At 39.1% G+C, this 18,432-nt stretch overlaps 1 protein-coding gene across 8 annotated transcripts in view; it reads left to right on the forward strand.

Moving 5' to 3' along the window:
- Celf1 (CUGBP Elav-like family member 1) overlaps positions 1–18,432 on the forward strand; it is an 82,053-nt gene that overhangs the window by 56,572 nt on the left and 7,049 nt on the right. For 5 of the 8 annotated variants that reach the window (XM_040284394.2, XM_021729604.3, XM_021729605.3 and 2 more), the window contains 11 exons: positions 3,097–3,284; positions 4,985–5,067; positions 5,459–5,507; positions 7,820–7,954; positions 8,640–8,719; positions 9,183–9,344; positions 12,005–12,080; positions 13,857–13,985; positions 14,335–14,448; positions 15,408–15,593; positions 17,998–18,141. In XM_040284394.2, coding sequence (XP_040140328.1) covers positions 3,097–3,284; positions 4,985–5,067; positions 5,459–5,507; positions 7,820–7,954; positions 8,640–8,719; positions 9,183–9,344; positions 12,005–12,080; positions 13,857–13,985; positions 14,335–14,448; positions 15,408–15,593; positions 17,998–18,141 — 1,346 coding nt within the window. Of the gene's footprint in view, positions 1–3,096; positions 3,285–4,984; positions 5,068–5,458; positions 5,508–7,819; positions 7,955–8,639; positions 8,720–9,182; positions 9,345–12,004; positions 12,081–13,856; positions 13,986–14,334; positions 14,449–15,407; positions 15,594–17,997; positions 18,142–18,432 lie in introns of those variants that run through there. The other 3 variants (XM_040284366.2, XM_021729600.3, XM_021729602.3) reach the window with 3 other exon arrangements.

Genomic DNA, 18,432 nt, shown 5'->3' on the forward strand with positions numbered 1-18,432 from the left:
GAAGCAAAGGACAAACCAGGAGATTCTGCCTACAGTGTAATACAAATTAATAAATTCCTGCCTAGGGCTGAGGTTGTGGCTCAGTGGTAGAGCACTTGCCTGGCATGTGTGAGGCGCTGGGTTCAATCCTCAGCACCACATTAAGATAAATAAATAAAATAAAGACCTATCAACAACTAAAAAAAACACAACAAACTCCTGCCTCTTTTGAAATAGCTACTAGCTTCCTTATCATTGCAATCATTTGAGCACCGTTGAGATTCTCTGTTATCCCTCCCTAGAGTAGAAATATGAAGAAAGAATAGCAATATTTAATAAAATTCTAAAGTTGTTCAGGACAGTTTATAGGGAATGACATCCATTGTAGTTTCACTAGTCATGGGGCTGTTTTCATCAGTGTAGCCTGGTTTCTTTTGGAACATTAAAATTAAACTTCTAAAAGCAGTTACATTGTATTTTTGCAGTGACTTCCAATACATGGGATGAGTTTTTTGTTTGTTTTGTTTTCTCTTCCGTGTGTGTGTGTGTGTGTGTGTGTGTGTGTGTGTGTGTTATTTAGTTATATTTGGTACCAGGGATTGAACTCAGGGGTGCTTAACCACTGAACCACATCCCCAGCCCCCTGCCTTTATGGTGTGGGGGGTACCAGGGATTGAACTCAGGGGTACTCAACCATTGAACCACATCCCCTGGAGACCTATTTTGTATTTTATTTATTTATTTATTATTTATTTATTTATTTTTAGAGAGAGAGAATTTTTAATATTTATTTTTAGTTTTTGGCGGACACAGCATCTTTGTTGGTATGTGGTGCTGAGGATCGAACCCGGGCCACACGCACGCCAGGCGAGCGCGTACCGCTTGAGCCACATCCCTAGCCCTTTGTATTTTATTTAGAGACAGAGACTCATCGAGTTGCTTAGCACCTCGCTTTTGCTGAGGCTGTCTTTGAACTTGGCATCATTCTATTTTGAAACAGGGTCTTGCTAAGATGCTTAGGGTCTCACCAAGTTGCCCAGGCTGACCTCAAATTTACAGTCTTCTTCCCTCAGCCTCCAGAGTTGCTGGGATTACAGGCATGCACCACTGTGCCTGGCCAACGCATAGTTTTAAAGTAACAGAGTTTAAAAACAAAAACAAAGGTGCTTTGGTCCTGTGGCAATCAAATAATCATAAGATATGATCGCTTCTTTTAAATTTGAGAGTCCTCTTTGTGTACAACACTCATTTTGGCAGGTTTAATTGCTTAAACAGGGAATTGTGATGAGTAACAAGAAATTCCTCCCATCCTACATCTGAATGCTAACTTTGAACCAGGCCCCATGCCAGGTGTGCTATAAGAATGAATAGGAAATAAGAACCTTTCCTGCCTTCAAGGAGCTGACAGTCCTTGGGAAAGGTGAATACAGGCAGATAATGAAAAAAAAAAAAGTTGTTAAATATATATAGTAAAGATGGAAATTTAGTGCTATTGAGTCCTAGGATGCACCTAACTAGTTAACCTGCAAGAATATGGGGAATCTTCACAGATGTAGGAACAAGAGTTGATCTACAAGCCATTTATAGTATTTGACATTTAGTTAGTGCTAGATTACTAGCAAAGGGCATGTGAGAATAAACCCTGTGGGTGTTCAGTTATATGAGATTTAGCATTTATTAAAAGAGGTTGAACTACTTTTATAGATTCAGCATTCTTAAGGATCTTCAAATACTATTCAGAAGATAACAGTGGTAAAAAACTTATAAAGAAAACTAGCATTTTATTTTTTTAAGATTGGGGATTGGAACCTGGAAAATTTGAATATAAACTACATAGTTTCTGGATTAAGCAGTAAATACTAAAAGGAAAGCTGACCCAGGTAGGTTTTTTTTTTTAATTTAAATTGTTAATGATTTGGAAAAATGTTAAGAGTAAGAAAGACCTCAAAACAGTGGTAGGAGGACTTTGAAATAGATGGTTCCTTTTTTTTTTTTTTTTTTTTTTAAAGTTGTCCTGAGGATCAAACCCAGGTCTTATGCATGATAGGCAAGCAAGAACTCTACCTCTGAGCCACATCCCCAGCACTTGAGTTGGAAATATTTCTAGAACAAGAAACCCCCTAGGTTCTTGGCAGTGGTAGGAGTAGAAGTGAAGATAGGAAAACAAGAGTGTTACTAGTTTGATGTAGTAGGATGCAAGAGGAATTTATGGACTTTAAAATGGTTGCAGTTGGTAAGCAAGTCCAACTTGCAGGAAGAGTACTGTTTGGTAACTTCAGAAAAAGCTAGGATGATAGCAGCTTTGTTTATATTACAATCACTTTTGGAAATTTAAGATGCAGAGCTTTTTTGGTCCAGGAACCTAACTCAAGAGCAGTAGGATTAAGCATAAGACAGCCAGCTTTCTCCCTCCCTCCATCCTTTCCTTCATATTGAACCCAGGGGTGCCCTCTTTAATATTTTAAGACAGGGCCTCACTATGCTACATAGATCTTTACTACATTGCTGAGTCTGGCTTTGAACTGGCGATCCTCCTGCCTCAGCCTCCCAAACCTCTGGGATTACAGGCTTGTGCCTTCGTGCCCAGCTTTGAATGCTGTTATCTAGTCAGTTCTAGTTTTGGCCTTAGAAATCAGGTGCTTCTGTTTTAATATCTCCTGAAAGAAGACTTTACCTGACATTTTATACTTTGAAGAGACCTTACTTTTATCTGTAACGAATAGGCTTTTGTTATTTTATGGACATTTTAAAAATACTTCTGTTTAGCTGTGCTTAAATGTTATTAAAACTTGATTTTGCTTTAGGAGCTTTACCTGGTAAGTTCCTCTGAGAAATGTCATGCTAGACCAAATATAAGTGATGTTTCAGTTCCTAGGTTTTAACAATCTAGGGAGTCCTAATCAGAGCATTGACTTACGTTTGGCATCTAATGTAAATGGGGTAGCCATGTTGAGGGTAGACCAGGGAGCTCTAGTAAGTTGAATAGAGGTAGTGAATAAAGTAGGATTTTTTTCCTCATGCTTTTTCATAATGTAGTTGAGATCTCTGAAGAAAAGATAACTCCCTCCTGAAAGAACTTGAATATATAATAGAAATTTCATTTTTATCTCAATGTAGCTCCAAGAAAATGAACGGCACCCTGGACCACCCAGACCAACCAGATCTTGATGCTATTAAGATGTTTGTGGGCCAGGTTCCGAGGACCTGGTCTGAGAAAGACTTAAGGGAACTCTTCGAACAGTATGGTGCTGTCTATGAAATCAACGTCCTAAGGGATAGGAGCCAAAACCCTCCTCAGAGCAAAGGTGAGGGCTTTGGGTTTTTACATGTAAGTCCCACCATGTGCCTTTTATCTCTCCTTGCCAGAATGCTTCTGTGATCATTTAGGGGAAAAGACTGTCCTTTTATTAGGAGATCTATTTTCCAATGCAAACACATTTAATAGCTTATAAATAATATTAAAGTAACATGAGAATAATTTGAATTTTAGGTCTGTGCTGTCCTTTGTGAGAACTCTAAATTCAAGAGACAGTTCTGTGTGAGTGTCTCATTTGATCTTGGAATGGAGTGACAAAAATAAAAGTCAACCAGCCATGTAAATTTTTTTTAGTGCTTTGACTTGAGTAAGCTGAAAGATACTGTCCATGTACCCAAGGATTTCTTGTTAGTATTATAGAGGCTATTCAGGAAGAACTTGTTTAGGCAACTTGTTTGTTGTAGCTTATAAATGTAGAGGGGAAAAAAAAAAGGCTACCAGAAATACCAGCAGAATGAACATAAGACTGATGGTAGATGGGCATTACCTTTGCTTTATATACACAGGCATGTTCTTATTTTCCAAATGATCAATTTCAGAGTAATTTTTTGTGAAAGCTATTCTGTAGTACAAATGTAAGCAAGCATGATTGTCATGTTTGAAACTAGCTTACTATATCATAGGATCTTAGAGCAGAGGAATTATTTCTCTTTGTGACATAGTTAACAAAAATATAAAGTATTGTAGTTTCTGAAAATGACTGGCAATATAACATTCAGTATATTTCAAATCTTAACTACACCATGATTTAAAAAAAACAAACAAACCTGTTTTTGTATTTTGGCTGTACTGGGGATTGAACCCGGGATGCATGCTAGGCAAGCACTTTTCCACTGACTGAGTTATATCCCTAGCTACTCTGTATTGTATTTCATGGGAATATGGGAGCATCAGAACATTGAAGCCCAAGATTTCCAAGATACACCTTCCCATCCTCCAATAAAAACAAAGAACAAAATTTATAGATTTACAGACAGCATCAAGTGCTATTAAAAGCTTAATTATATTTAATGAGAACTAAAAGTCCCCCTGCCCCCCTCCACCCACCGAAAAATGTTAAGGGGTCCTTGCTCTTAAGTCATTTTAGAATTTAATGAATGATTTAATGAATGTTTAAGGCATGTGGTAGCTACTGGCAATGATGTAGGGAGAATGACTTATTCTGAGAGTGTAAGGAGAGGAGTTCTAGCACACTACAAGCTTTAGGAGTATGGGTTCCTGCCTGTCTGATTTGTGCCTAAGTCTTCTTGCCCAGCTTACTACCCAGAGCTCCCAGTAGGGTGGGTTAAGGGAATGGATATTACCTTTAAGGCAAGCTATCTTTCCAGGGATGTTGCACAGGCAACTAAATAGAAGATTTATTTAATATTATTATTAGGAGACTAAATGAAGGAAATAATTAAAAAATAATTCCAGGGCTGGGGTTGTGGCTTACTAGTGGAACACTTGCCTCACATGCATGAGGCCCTGGGTTTGATCCTCAGCACCACATAAAAATAAATAAATAATTATAAATATTAAAAAAAAGAATCCCAGTGCCCTAGGTTCTCCTTCTCTCTCTCCTTGCCAGTTTTACTAGACCCAGCCTCCTATTAAAGTTTCAGCCTGTCAATGGAAGGAAGAAGTGCTTTAAGAATTGTCAGTTTTCAAAGCACTAGTTTGATTCTGTAAAATCTTGGTTAATTGCAGGGTGCTGTTTTGTTACATTTTACACCCGTAAAGCTGCATTAGAAGCGCAGAATGCTCTTCACAACATGAAGGTCCTCCCAGGGGTAAGACAACTTCTAATACAAGACACTGGTAGTTTTGATGCATAGGACATGGTTATACATACCAGGAACACCCTAAAAATCATTTTGGGGATAAGCTAGTTGCTGTGGAATTTAATGTAAAGGAGTACTTAAAGGGAGCATTTCAAAGAAGATTAGACTGAAAGTAGTTCTCTTACAACCAGTAGTCTTGGATATTTTGATACCTGACTCATGTTCTTTCTATTCTTACATTTTGCCAGAAAAGATCATGAGGCAGACATGTGTTCAGAGAGAACTCTTATGGCCCTAGTTTTGGCATGTCTTTTAAAGTCTTCATTTATATTTTTGAATGCGTCAGTATGTATGTATGTATGTACAGATACTCAGTAACATTCATGGTATGACTTTTTAGATGCATCATCCTATACAGATGAAGCCTGCCGACAGCGAAAAGAACAATGGTAAGAAAGCATACCAGATTTTCCCGTTATTTCTTTCTACTTCATTTGCTGTTCTTATGTTCTCTAGATTGAATTGTGCTCCAAGAAACCTAATTTGTCATTATTTGTTTTTCCCTTGTAAAATAAGTATAAATAGAGATGAGAGGGCTGGGGTGTGGCTTGGTCTGTGATAGACCACTTGCCTAACACATGTGAGGCCCTGGATTCGATCCTCAGCACTGCATGAAAAATAAAAATAAAATAAAGGAATTATGTCCATCTACAACTAAAAATATTTTTAAAAAATAAATGAGATTGGATTTAAAAGTAGGATATCAAAGTAGGGTTGACTGGAAAACATTACAATAACATTAGAATGATCTGGAATGTCCTTCAAAAATATAATTTCTTATGGGCAGGAAAGGGGAAAATGAACAAATTGGGAAGGAGAATTTAATTTTCTTGAATATCAGAGTTTCCTCAGCTGTCACGCAACAAGGATAAGGCCATGTTCAGCTCTCTCATCAAAATCCCAGTGGGAAGAGGCTGGACAAATTTCAGTCCTCTGGCATGTCTTGGGCATGTCTGGAGATGCACTCAGACCTCAACCCTCAGCTATAGGAGCTGAATGTCACAGGAGCCATAAAAATTGAAGTTGGTGAGCTGGGGCTGTAGCTCAGTGGTAGAGCTTTGGCCTAGCATATAGGAGGCATTAGGGTCAGTTATTACCATATAAAAATAAATAAAGATATTGTGTTCATCTCCAACTAAAAGAAATTGGAAAAAAAAGAAATTGAAATTTCTCAATTTAAATCTTTCCAGAAAATCTAAGTGAAGCCAGGTACAGTGGTACACACCTATAATTTCAAGGATTTAGGAGACTGAAGCAGGAAGATCACAAGTTGGAGGCCAGCCTCAACAGCTTACCAAAATCTGTCTCAAAATTAAAAGGGCTGGAGATTTAGCTCCATGGTAGAATGCCCCTGGGAATAGAAAATCCAAGTAGTACATGAATTTGAGAAAAAGTTCAGTGGTAAATCTTTGATCTTTTTATATATGTATATAAAAAAGATGTTGATGGACTTTCTATTTTATTAATTTATTTATATGCAGTGCTCAGAATCAAACCCTGGGCCTCACACATGCTAGGCAAGTGCCCTACCATAGAGCCACAACTCCAGGCCACCTTAATTTGGCTTTACCCAACTTGAAATAGCTGAATGAAAATAAGCAAAAGAGTCATGGGTAGCTGGGAGTGGTGGTGCAAGCCTGTAATCCCAGCAGCTCAGGAGGCTGAGGTAGGAGGATCACAAGTTTAAAGCCATCTGCAATGGCAAGGCCCTAAGCAACTCAGTGAGACCCTTTCTCTAAATAAAATACAAAATAGGGCTAGGGATGTGGCTCAGGGCTCAGTGGTCGAGTGCTCCTGAGTTTAATCCCTGGTTCCCCCCCCCCCCCAAAAAAAAAAAAAAAGAATCATGGTGGTGTAATCCTTGTGGACTTGGACCTACCAAATGAAATTGTAAGCAGGAGAATCTCATGAAACTGGATGGCAGCTGGCTCATAATTTCATTTGGACAAAGCATAGTAGCACAGAGCAGAGCACAAGGTCAAAACTTATTTATTCATTCATTTACGTGCTTGGGATTGAATCCAGTGGCAGTTGACCACTGAGCTACATCCCCAGTCCTTCATAAAAATGTTTTATTTTGAGATAGTGCCTTACCAAGTTGCCAAGCTGGATTCAAACTGGTGATCCTTCTGCCTCAGCCTCCTGAGTTTCTGAGATTACTGACATGCGTTTACAAGTTGAAACCTTTTTATCCTTGCTCACACTCAGAGGTATTAATTTTGACTTTGCAAAGTTTGAGTTTGAAACTCAAGTGCTAAAGTAAAAAAGTAAAGTCCAAAAAGGTAGGTAGACAGTCTACTCACTGAAAAGTTGATCTCATTCCTCTGGTCACATCAAAGTTGTAATGTTGTTCTTTCTGTAGTATTGTAGTATTTGTAGTATTGCTAGAGAGAACAAACATACCAAAGTAGTTATCTTTATTAATCAGATAAGGTAACTGACACAAATTGGTTAAGTAACTTCAACAAGAGCATGAAGCTGTTAAATTTCATCTCAGTACTTCTAGTTTCATATAATTTTAAGATGTCTCTGGTTAGAAGAAATGTAAAATTATGGGGGTGGGGGGATAGTATGTCTTGGGATCTGAAATGTGGTATGAGGCACAAAGCCAGGTTTCACACCCAGATGATCTAGCTCCTGAGTGTGTGCTCGACTGCATTTTAGTAATAACATTCAAGCCTTTTGTGTATTACTCTCTTAGCAGTGGAAGACAGGAAGCTGTTTATTGGTATGATTTCCAAGAAGTGCACTGAAAATGACATCCGAGTCATGTTCTCTTCATTTGGACAGATTGAAGAGTGCCGGATATTGCGGGGACCCGATGGCCTGAGCCGAGGTGGTACAATTTAAAATATATATATATATTTAGTTTTTAGTTGTAGTTGGACATAATACCTTTACGTTATTTTTTTTTATGTGGTGCTGAGGATCAAACCCAAGGCCTCGCACGTACTTAGTGAGAGTGATCTACCGCTGAGCCACAACCCCAGCCCCCAAGGTGGTACAATTTTAGCTATTAAAGATAATTCTCTTAAATTTGGAGTTTCTTTTTAATTGGCCCAGTGGAAATCAGATTCCTAGCCACCATAGCCCTGTCACCATGAAGAAGTTAGGCCTGCTGCTTTGTTCTCCCATGAGTTGATCCCCTTTTGATTTCCTATTCTCCCTAAGGAGTCAAATCCTGCACTTCAGTGTCATGTATTAAAATTTTCTCATTTGGTGCTTAAAGATCTTGATGCCAAAAGGAAACATTTTCTTTTCTTTCTGTGGGGAACTAGGGGATATGATTCCTTCTTTCTCTCTCAAACACCTTCTTTCCTATCTGTGGTACCCTGGTTTTTCATTAAATCAGTTACTGCACTAGTGTGGCACATCTGTCTCTTCACCAGCTCATGAGCCCCGCCGAAGACAGGGACCACATTGGTATCACTATCATGATAGTTGGCATCATAATAGGGGCTTAGCCAGTTGTCAATGAATGTGTAAATGAATGAATGAATTATTGACTCTTCTCTTATCAGGTTGTGCATTTGTGACTTTTACAACAAGAGCCATGGCACAGACAGCTATCAAGGCAATGCATCAAGCACAGACCATGGAGGTAGGGAACAAATAGGTGTAAAGGGGAAATTCCTTAGCCTGTGAATACTAGGACAGTTCCAACGAAGTTCAGTTACATGTTCAGCATCCAGTTGCCCTAAAACTTAAACAAATGGTTTCTTTACAGTTAATATGTTGGGGAAATAAATAAAATAACACATTGGAGAAGGGTGTGGTGATATGCACCTGTAGTCCCCTTTACTCAGGAGCTTTGAGGCAGAAGGACGGCTTGAACTTGGAGGAGTTTGAGTCCAGCCTAGGCAACATAATAAGATCCCATTTTTAAATAAACAAGTAATAAAATCAACATTGGAAACAGTTGCTCTTTTAATTGCCTTTGGTGCCAGCCTCTATCAGGAAAGTGAAGTGAAATTAGAATACAGTCTGCATATCTTCAGAAAGGAGGATTTTCCCATTCACTCAGAAGGAGGAGTTTGACGCTTTGATTTTTGGTGTTTTCATAGGGTTGCTCATCCCCCATGGTGGTAAAATTTGCTGATACACAGAAGGACAAAGAACAGAAGAGAATGGCCCAGCAGCTCCAGCAGCAGATGCAGCAAATCAGCGCAGCATCTGTGTGGGGAAACCTTGCTGGTCTAAATACTCTTGGACCCCAGTATTTAGCAGTGAGTCTTTGTGGTTTGCTTTCTGCAGACTGTGCAAGCTCCCAGCTGTTTCTTCTTCTGCTATCCCTAGCTAACACACACAGTGGCATTTATAATTTGTGGCATATAGAGATTTTGAGTAAAAATTTAGGCAAATTGATATTTTTTTCCTATAAATCAGGTTAGTCTGTCTCTCTTTCTTGGTCTCTCTCTGGTCTTGTGTCTTTGCTTATTTCTTGAGGCTTTTCCCTCAACTAAAGTGAAATCCTAATTATCTGACCTAAGATTTAGAAATATCTCATGTTTCCCTGTCTCCAAGAGCAAAATTCCTAAGGGAATCTTAACTACCAAGCACCATTTTCCATATATCTACCAGATGTAGAGGGGATCATTAAAATCCTTATTGAGGGCTGGGGCTGTAGCTCAGTGGTAGAGCGTTTGCCTAGCATGTGCGAGGCACTGGGTTTGCTCCTCAGCATCATATAAAAATAAATAAAATAAAGGCACTCTGTCTATAGCTACCAAAAAAAAAAAAGTTATTATTGAATCTTAGGAGAAAGCTTGATAAATGTTTTCTTCAGTGAACTGAAAGATCAAAAGATTAACATTATGGAGTGAAAATTATAGGTGCGTGCTTAAGCTCACCATATTGTAATAGATTTCCTTTTATTTAATGTTGAGTTTGAATCATATAATCCAAAAAAGTGTCCAGTCCTAGTTTGTTGTTTAGAGTAGGTCTACAATGTGTTACAGGGAGTTACTACTGCTTTAACTCTTAAAATAAGACTTTTAAAACTGTTATCTGTGAGTAACCAAAGGTAATGTCTACAGTTATAAATGATAAAACCACTGTATTCATTCATATGGATATCCACATAGAAATAACTAGCGTACTTATTCATTCCTCCTGTTTTTTGTATTGCTGGGGATTGAACCCTGTGCCTTGTGCCATATCTATATGAATATAGATGCAGAATATAGCACCACTTCTGAGCTATATTCTGAGCCCTCTTTCAGATATTATTCTTAATTGAAACAGAGGAAAAACAGTGATTTCTGTCCCTTAGAACTGAGTTTTGGTTAATTTGATACCTCTGGTTTTCATATTTCTTAAATCTTAGCAGAAATCCTAGTTTATCCTAGCTAGTATTTCTCTGAAGTTAAGAAAATATTTATATATACACACATATATACACACATATATATATACACACACACATGTGTATATGTTATATTTCAGTAGATTAAATCGTTTCTTAGTGTTAGGACATTGCTTATAAGTTCAGATGATTCAAAAAGATTCATCTGCCAAATGATGATATTTTGAAAATAAGCATGATAATCCATTTGCTCTTTAGAGTTTTTTGATCCACTTTTTAGGGAAAATTTCCGCTTTTGCTGTCATTGCCATACCCAGCAAGTGCATAATGGTATATGCTGAGAGCTGTGGTCTCTTTATTTCAGTTAGACATGTTCCCACCCTAAGAGCTCTTCTCATTTAGGGAGGAAATGGAGGTGCCAAGTACAGTAGAACAGTTTACCAGTTGGAACTGTACACATTGACCAAGGTATTTAAGAAGAGAAAAATGAAGACATGTGGGTGCTAATGGACTGTGTAAGTGATAGTAAATCATCATTAATTATGAGGTTTTTTCCTGGAATATGTGGATTTGAACCAACTGAGCTATAATAGACTAGAATAGTGGTTTTTTGTGGAGTTATGGACTCCTTCGAGAAGTAGTAAAAGTTGTTTGTCTTTAGTTTTTCTTCTTCCAATTCTCTTTCTGGAAGTTTGTCAATCCTCTGAAATCCATGAACTCTGCCCTAGAAGAATTTATGATGACAAAGGAACTAGGTTGGAAGTTTATAGGAATGGAAAAGGGTTGAGTAAAGGATCTAGTTTAAGAATACTGGTTTTCTAGGAATAGCAATTGGATTTGAATGGAGGAAAAATTTCCAGCAAGTTGATGAGAGAAAGGTTGTGGTTTGCCAAGATATAGAGTATACAGGATAAGGCTGTAAAGTTCCATAAACTTACATTTGTTTTGATGATCACTGAAAGAATATACAGTGAACCTGGTCATGAAATGATCCATCAATCATTTGGTCATCTGCAATAGTAAAGACCAATTTGAAAGGAAGAAAATAAATAGGGTTGGATAGATACATAACTTGGAAGCGATTGATTAGTTATGAAATACTTGTGCAGTGGTAGATAATGATATTTGAATAGTTGTATGGAATAGAAATCAAGTATCCATATGGAAACCCTTTTGGAATAAGATGTGTTGGCCTCACTAAGGAGAGTTTAGGAGAGAGAAACTAGAAACGGCAATCATTTGTACAGACAGTAAGTGCTGTCAACCTTGCAGCTGCTTCAATTTTGCTTATTCTCTGCACTACTTCTAGCCTTTGCTGTGCTTCATTCTCTTGCCCAGGAACTTGAGTTCAGCTCAGTATCACATGAATATATTATCTTCTGTGCCAGGGCTTTAGCTGTGTTGTATTGTCCTATGCTGCCATAAGTCTTATATTTCCGTTGTGTTAGCTTGGGATCTTGTCTTCAACTTTCTTCTCTCTGGGGGCCTCTGCACTCTTGCTTTGCTGTGCTGTAGAGTTATCCCAGATGCAGAACCAGCCCTCACTCTCACTCTTGTTCTGTTTTTTGGTGTAATGTCTAGCTTTATTTGCAGCTCCTTCAGCAGACTGCCTCCTCTGGGAACCTCAACACCTTGAGCAGCCTCCACCCAATGGGAGGTAAGTGTTTCACTGCTGTGGAGGAGCAGCAGCAGCACCCAAGCCAACAAACCCAGCTGCCAGCAGTCTTGAGAATTTTGCCCCATTGGTGCAAAAAAAAAAAAAAAGTTCACTCATATATAAAGCCAACCTAAGATGAACATTCTAGAACTCAACTGCCTTGTCTCTGTAAGGTGCCTGTATTGTCAGTACCACATTACTCCTGAGGTTGTCTGCTGCCTCTCATCACTTTAAATTACTGTTGAGGAGGAAAATGGAAAATTGCTGCTGTTAGCACCTAGGGACTATCTGTGGCCATTCTGTCTGATAAGGATCTCTTGATTTCTACAATAAAGTAATTTTTAGTGACTCTGAAGAAAGGCCAAGGATGGCTTCCATGCAGATGACTTAATCTGAGACTGCTAGAACTGAGACAGTTAGTTGACCTGTGTGGTCCTATACATGTTATTTTGTAGGGGAATTCTTGTTGTTTTTTTTGTTATGGTACATGGGAAACTTAAATGAAAAATACCGGGGTTTATAACAACATGGGGCGCTTCAACACATCTGAGCCTGTGCCTTCAGAAAGGTCATTGAAGGTAGGGAATAGGGCTTTTCCAAAGCTGCCTATGCTGTATCTTCTGGCAAGATAAGGCTGAGCAAGTACATTTGAGAAAGGGGTAGTTGGCAGTGAACTGCATTTTGCATTTGAAAATTTTTCATGGTGGTTCACATTGTTCTAGGGAATGCTATGTTTTGAAAAGTTAGTAGATTCTAATCTGTATTGTGTTTTTATTTTTACTTCTTCCACCTCTTCCTCTGAACTACGTTTCCATCATATAGTAAATGGTTGGCAACATTTACACCACGATTCAGGTTTCTCCTCTCAACTACAATATCTGGGTTCTGCTTTCAGGTCTTTCCATCTTCTGATGACGATTAATCTGCTATGGGAGAGGCAGTGGGTTATTTTTTTTTTATTGTCGTTGTTGTTGTTGTTTTCTACTCTTGATGTTTTCATACATGTTCTCTCCTGTCATTCCTCCTGGGCCTTTTGGGTCTATTCTGTGTTTTCCGCTTATTCCTTGTTCCCCTCCATTGCACAGAGCAAGTCCCCTGTAAAGTTTGAGCAATGGTCTTAGATGCAGTCCTATTCTGTACCATGGTTGGAATTGTTGTTTCCTTGGGTTCCTGGTCTCATGGTAGGCTGCACACACATTCTTCTTTCAGTCTCCTGATTGCCCACCCCTTTATTAATGCTTACATGGGGTGCTATGCCATTGAATTAATTCTTCTCTGAATAAATTATAAAGTATTCAAGTTTCTTTCTTCATTATCTTCTATTTATTTTTTTATTTTTAGTTTTTGGAGGTGGGGTATGGGTGTTGTGGGTTGAACCCAGAGCCTGACACATGCTAAACATTCCGTCTACTACTGATTTACATCCTAAGCAATTTGTTTTCTTAATGAGTGGTATCCTGGGCACAGTGGCACATGCCTGTAATCCCAGCTACTCCGGAGGCTAAGGCAAGGTCAAGGTGAGACCTGTCTCAAGTTTAGAAGAAAAAAGGATGGGGATGTAGCTTGGTCGTAAATGGTTTCTGGGTTCAGTCCTTAGTACCTACCTGCTCCCCCATCCCAAAAAAAGGATATCTGATTTTTTTTTTTTTTTAAAGCCCTATAATTTTGCTAGTAAGGCTTATCTAGTTCTTTATCTGGGACCAACCTTCTGTCATTGCTGGAGTAGATATCAGAAACCCTTATCTGCTGGCTAATCTCTTGCTTTGAATGTTGCAGGGTTAAATGCAATGCAATTACAGAATTTGGCTGCATTAGCTGCTGCAGCTAGTGCTGCTCAGAACACACCAAGTGGTACCAATGCTCTCACTACATCCAGCAGTCCTCTCAGTGTACTCACCAGTTCAGGTAAGCATGATATAGGAACTATTGTGCCATTGTGTGCCTTGGGCAGATCTTCTGTTTTGAAAGCAGAGTCCAAAGAGAAGGCTATATCATCCTGGAAAAGAGTTACTACTACATTCAGAGGAGTTGGATTATGAACAACAAATTCTCAAATGTCTTTTTCTGACTCAAGAAAAATCTTATAATTTTTAATGTGCTGTAACTATCATTTGTCTTTGTCCTACAAGGACAGTTATCAGTATTTGTAACTGAAACCTTTGCAAATAGAATAGTTGAATAGTATCCCTTTTGTGATTCTATTTACAAAAATAGGCAAGTAATGGCTTGAGCTTAACTTCTGGATTTCTAATAGCAGGGTCTTCACCTAGCTCCAGCAGCAGTAACTCTGTCAACCCCATAGCCTCACTTGGAGCCCTGCAGACATTAGCTGGAGCAACAGCTGGCCTCAATGTTGGCTCTCTGGCAGGTAAGGGGCAGCCGGGCAGCCCCTGGTTGTCATCAGGCCATTTCTTGTGTAGTAGCATATCTTAAAGCAACCATGGTTGGGGCACCACTAGGATTGTTGGAGTGGCCTAAAAAGGTTAGAAATAACCATGGGATTTCAAATCTGACATGAGTAAAATCCCATCTCTGTCTCTTACCTAGCTATAGTCTTGGACCACCTTTTTACTGTCTCTTTCTCTTCTATGAAAAAGGAGTAATAAAATATTTTGAAGGATTCTTAAGAAGTTAAGTGAAGATGGGCATGGTGGCATACACCTGTAATTTCAGCTACTTGAGAGGCTGAGGTAGAAGGATATAAAGTCAGAGCCAGCCTGTTCAACATAGAGAAACCCTTTCTCACAATAAAATATAGATTCCTGGGGATGTAGTTCAGTGGTAAAGCACTTGCCTAGAATGAGTGAGGACCTGGGTTCAATCCTGCCCCCAAAGGGTAAGTAAAGTGCTAATGGGCACATTGCTTAATGTAGTGCCTGGCAACATAGAATCTACCCAGTAAACAATGTTAACTGCGGTTTTGATGATAGGCTTTACCCACGTCTTAGTATAGATCACATGTAATCCTTTTAGTCCACAACCCTGGGATTCTTGTTTTACTAAATTCCAGCTCTATATTAAAAAGTAGCAAAATAGCCAAAGAGTCTGGCATGTTTAGGTGGCATCAGAGTTCTTCCAAAGGTTGGAAGAAAGTAATGGGGAGAGCCACACCTAGGTATGGTATATTTTAAATGTTCACATTAGCAGCAACAACTGACAAATGCCCTAAAATCAGACCAGTCAGTTGAGTATTCCTTAGGGAGAAGCTAAGACAGAGAGGAAAGGGCAAATTCGGGGTTTTCCCTATTCTAGGTGTCTCTAAGTATACCTGTCTTTGGCATTAGAGGAGTCTTTCTTGTATATTAATCCTGTTTTTCTCCAACCAAGGGATGGCTGCTTTAAATGGTGGCCTGGGAAGCAGTGGCCTTTCCAATGGCACTGGGAGCACCATGGAGGCCCTCACCCAGGCCTACTCGGGTATCCAGCAATATGCTGCTGCAGCGCTTCCCACTCTGTACAACCAGAATCTCTTGACACAGCAGAGTATTGGTGCTGCTGGAAGCCAGAAGGAAGGTAAGTGCCAAGGGAAGTTAGGGGCGGGGCTGGACATATCACTCCCTCTGCACTAGAACTAAAAGGCAGGGCAAAGATTGCAAGCTGGTTAGAACACTTTTCTGACCAATGACAAGAGTAAACTGAAAAACATTGCAAAGTGTGGTGTTTTTGGAGTGTTTTCTGGGTGTAACTTAAGTCAGATCCTCTGTACACTCTCTTGGGGTAAGGGTTATAGTTTTTTTTTTTTTTTTTTTTAAGAGAGAGTGAGAGAGGAGAGAGAGAATTTTTAATATTTATTTTTTAGTTCTCGGCGGACACAACATCATTGTTGGTATGTGGTGCTGAGGATTGAACCCGGGCCGCACGCATGGCAGGCGAGCGCGCTACTGCTTGAGCCACATCCCCAGCCCAAGGGTTATAGTTTTTAACTAAAGAAACAAATACTGGCCTTATTGCTTCTGAAATCATTTGAAAAGAATCTGTTTTTGTTAGGATGTCATCTCTCTGGGTTGTACATCTGTCAAAGTATCTTCTGTCCAGGTGTCCCTTTTAGTTATATCATTTGGTATTTTTTTCCTTCACTTTCTGATCAATGCTTGTTCTAATTGAGGAGAAACTGAGAGGTGATGGGACCAAAGAAGTTATAGCCAATGGATTGAGAAAGTGGCAAGTCTGTACTTTGACATAATGGAAGTAAATTTGATTTCAATGAAATTAAATTTAGAAGCTTTCCAGACAGAGGCCTGATGATGATTTGTAGAACTAGAAAGTTCTGCTGTCTCCTTAGTGCCTGGAGTTGGCAGGGTTTTTTATAATCACAAGCCGGCAAAGTTTAAGCACTAAAGTAGGAAAGATAAAAGTAACCTGTAGCCCCAAGGAGTTCTGCTCTAATCCCTCCTCATCACCTCCTCTGAATTAGATACTTCTCTGCCCTGGAGATGTGGCAGTGGGGAAATACTCTGAAATTAGAACCAGTATTTTAGTGGAAATTACAGAGATAAACAATAAAAAAGTTGAAAGCATGATATGTTTTAGATGGCTCTATGAAGAGTGACCAATAGAAAAAGGGATAGTGAGTGCCAGAAGCATTGCATGTTATGAGAATAGCCAAAGAAAGTCTCTAAATTGACATTTAAATAGAGATCTGAAGGAAATAACCCAAAGGAGTATCTAGAGAAAGAATAATGGGGAGAAGGGAAACTGTAAGTGCAAAGGCCCTGAGGCGGTCACATTCCACCTTATTCTATCACAGCAGTGAGGAGGCCAGGATCATTGGAGAATAACTGAATGCAATTCTGATAAAATCTGTTTGGTTGGAAAGTCACTGAGTGTAAGTGGTTGGATAAAGAAAGCATGTTCTGTTTTTTAGCTCAATGTTAATCAGGCATATTTTTTAAAAATTCATTTTACTTGGCTGGGGATGTGGCTCAAGCGGTAGCGCGCTCGCCTGGTATGCGTGCGGCCTGGGTTCGATCCTCAGCACCACATAGAAACAAAGATGTTGTGTCCGCCGATAACCAAAAAAAAAAAAAATTCATTTTACTGGTCTGGAGATGTGGCTCAAGCGGTAGCGCACTTGCCTGGCATGCATGGGGTGCTGGGTTCGATTCTCAGCACCACATAAAAATAAAATAAAGATGTTGTGCCAACTGAAAAATAAATATTAAAAAAAATTCTTCTCTTAAAAAATTTTTTTTTTCCATTTTACTGCTGAGTACAGTGGCACGCTCCTGTAATCTCAGCTACTCAGAAAGCTAAAGCCGACGGTTCACAAGTTCAAGGCCAGTCTTGGCAACATAACAAAACTATCTCAAAAAATAGAATGGGCTGGGGCCATAGCTCAGTGGTAATGCACCTCTGGATTCAATCTCTAGTACAGAAAGTTTATTTTTACATAGGCACAATTTATACATAGCTAAGTTTACCCATATTGGTATATAGATCTGTGAACTTTGAAAAATACATATAAACATACAGGCACCACCATCACAAATGTAAGCCAGTTCCATCATCCTTCACGCACTTTTGTAGTCATTGGCTGCTCCTACTCTTTATTCTGACAACAACTAGCGTGCTTGCCCTCTCTATAGTTTGTAGACATAATTTTGCACCTTGTTTCGATTATAAGTTTTCTGCCTCCTTATCTTGTTCCTCTGTGGCCTCAGTCTCTATTTTTCTGCTCCATAAAGTTCTTCTCTCTAGGGGAAGGAGCATAGCTAAACATGGGGGGAAAAAACTAATCCAGTGATTACCCTTTGCTTCCCTGCCTTATGTTTGGAGAATTTGTTTAGCTCCCTCAAAGAATCTCTGTTTTTTGGGATCATAATTGTTTTGACATAGGTTAAAGGAATGAAAGAACATTGATGCAGGGTGATGAGCATGCTTGACACTGACACTTTTCTAATCATTGGGTATTTTGAAGGTCCAGAAGGAGCCAATCTGTTCATTTACCACCTGCCCCAGGAGTTTGGAGATCAGGATCTGCTGCAAATGTTTATGCCCTTCGGGAATGTCGTGTCTGCCAAGGTTTTTATAGACAAGCAGACAAATCTGAGCAAATGTTTTGGTATGTTACTTCCCTTCTGGTGTTAGGGTGGGATTAAGTTTTTCACCACTGAGAAAGACAAGGGGAAAAGCTGGATTTGATTTTGGGCTGGTGTTTAAGTTAGTCTTGGGCAGATCACCTGACCACTTTTTGAGCTTCAGTTTTCCCATATCTGTTAGGAGGTAATGATTTCTGCCCATAGTACTGTTCCAAAAGGAAAACTAATTTATGAAAAATGGCTTGCAGAAGATCTTAAAGTACTATATAAATATCAGATGGTATTATTATTAAGAATCTAACTTATGGGCCAGA

The sequence above is a fragment of the Ictidomys tridecemlineatus genome, chromosome 4, assembly GCF_052094955.1.
Source record: "Ictidomys tridecemlineatus isolate mIctTri1 chromosome 4, mIctTri1.hap1, whole genome shotgun sequence".
NCBI classification, from domain to species: domain Eukaryota; kingdom Metazoa; phylum Chordata; class Mammalia; order Rodentia; family Sciuridae; genus Ictidomys; species Ictidomys tridecemlineatus.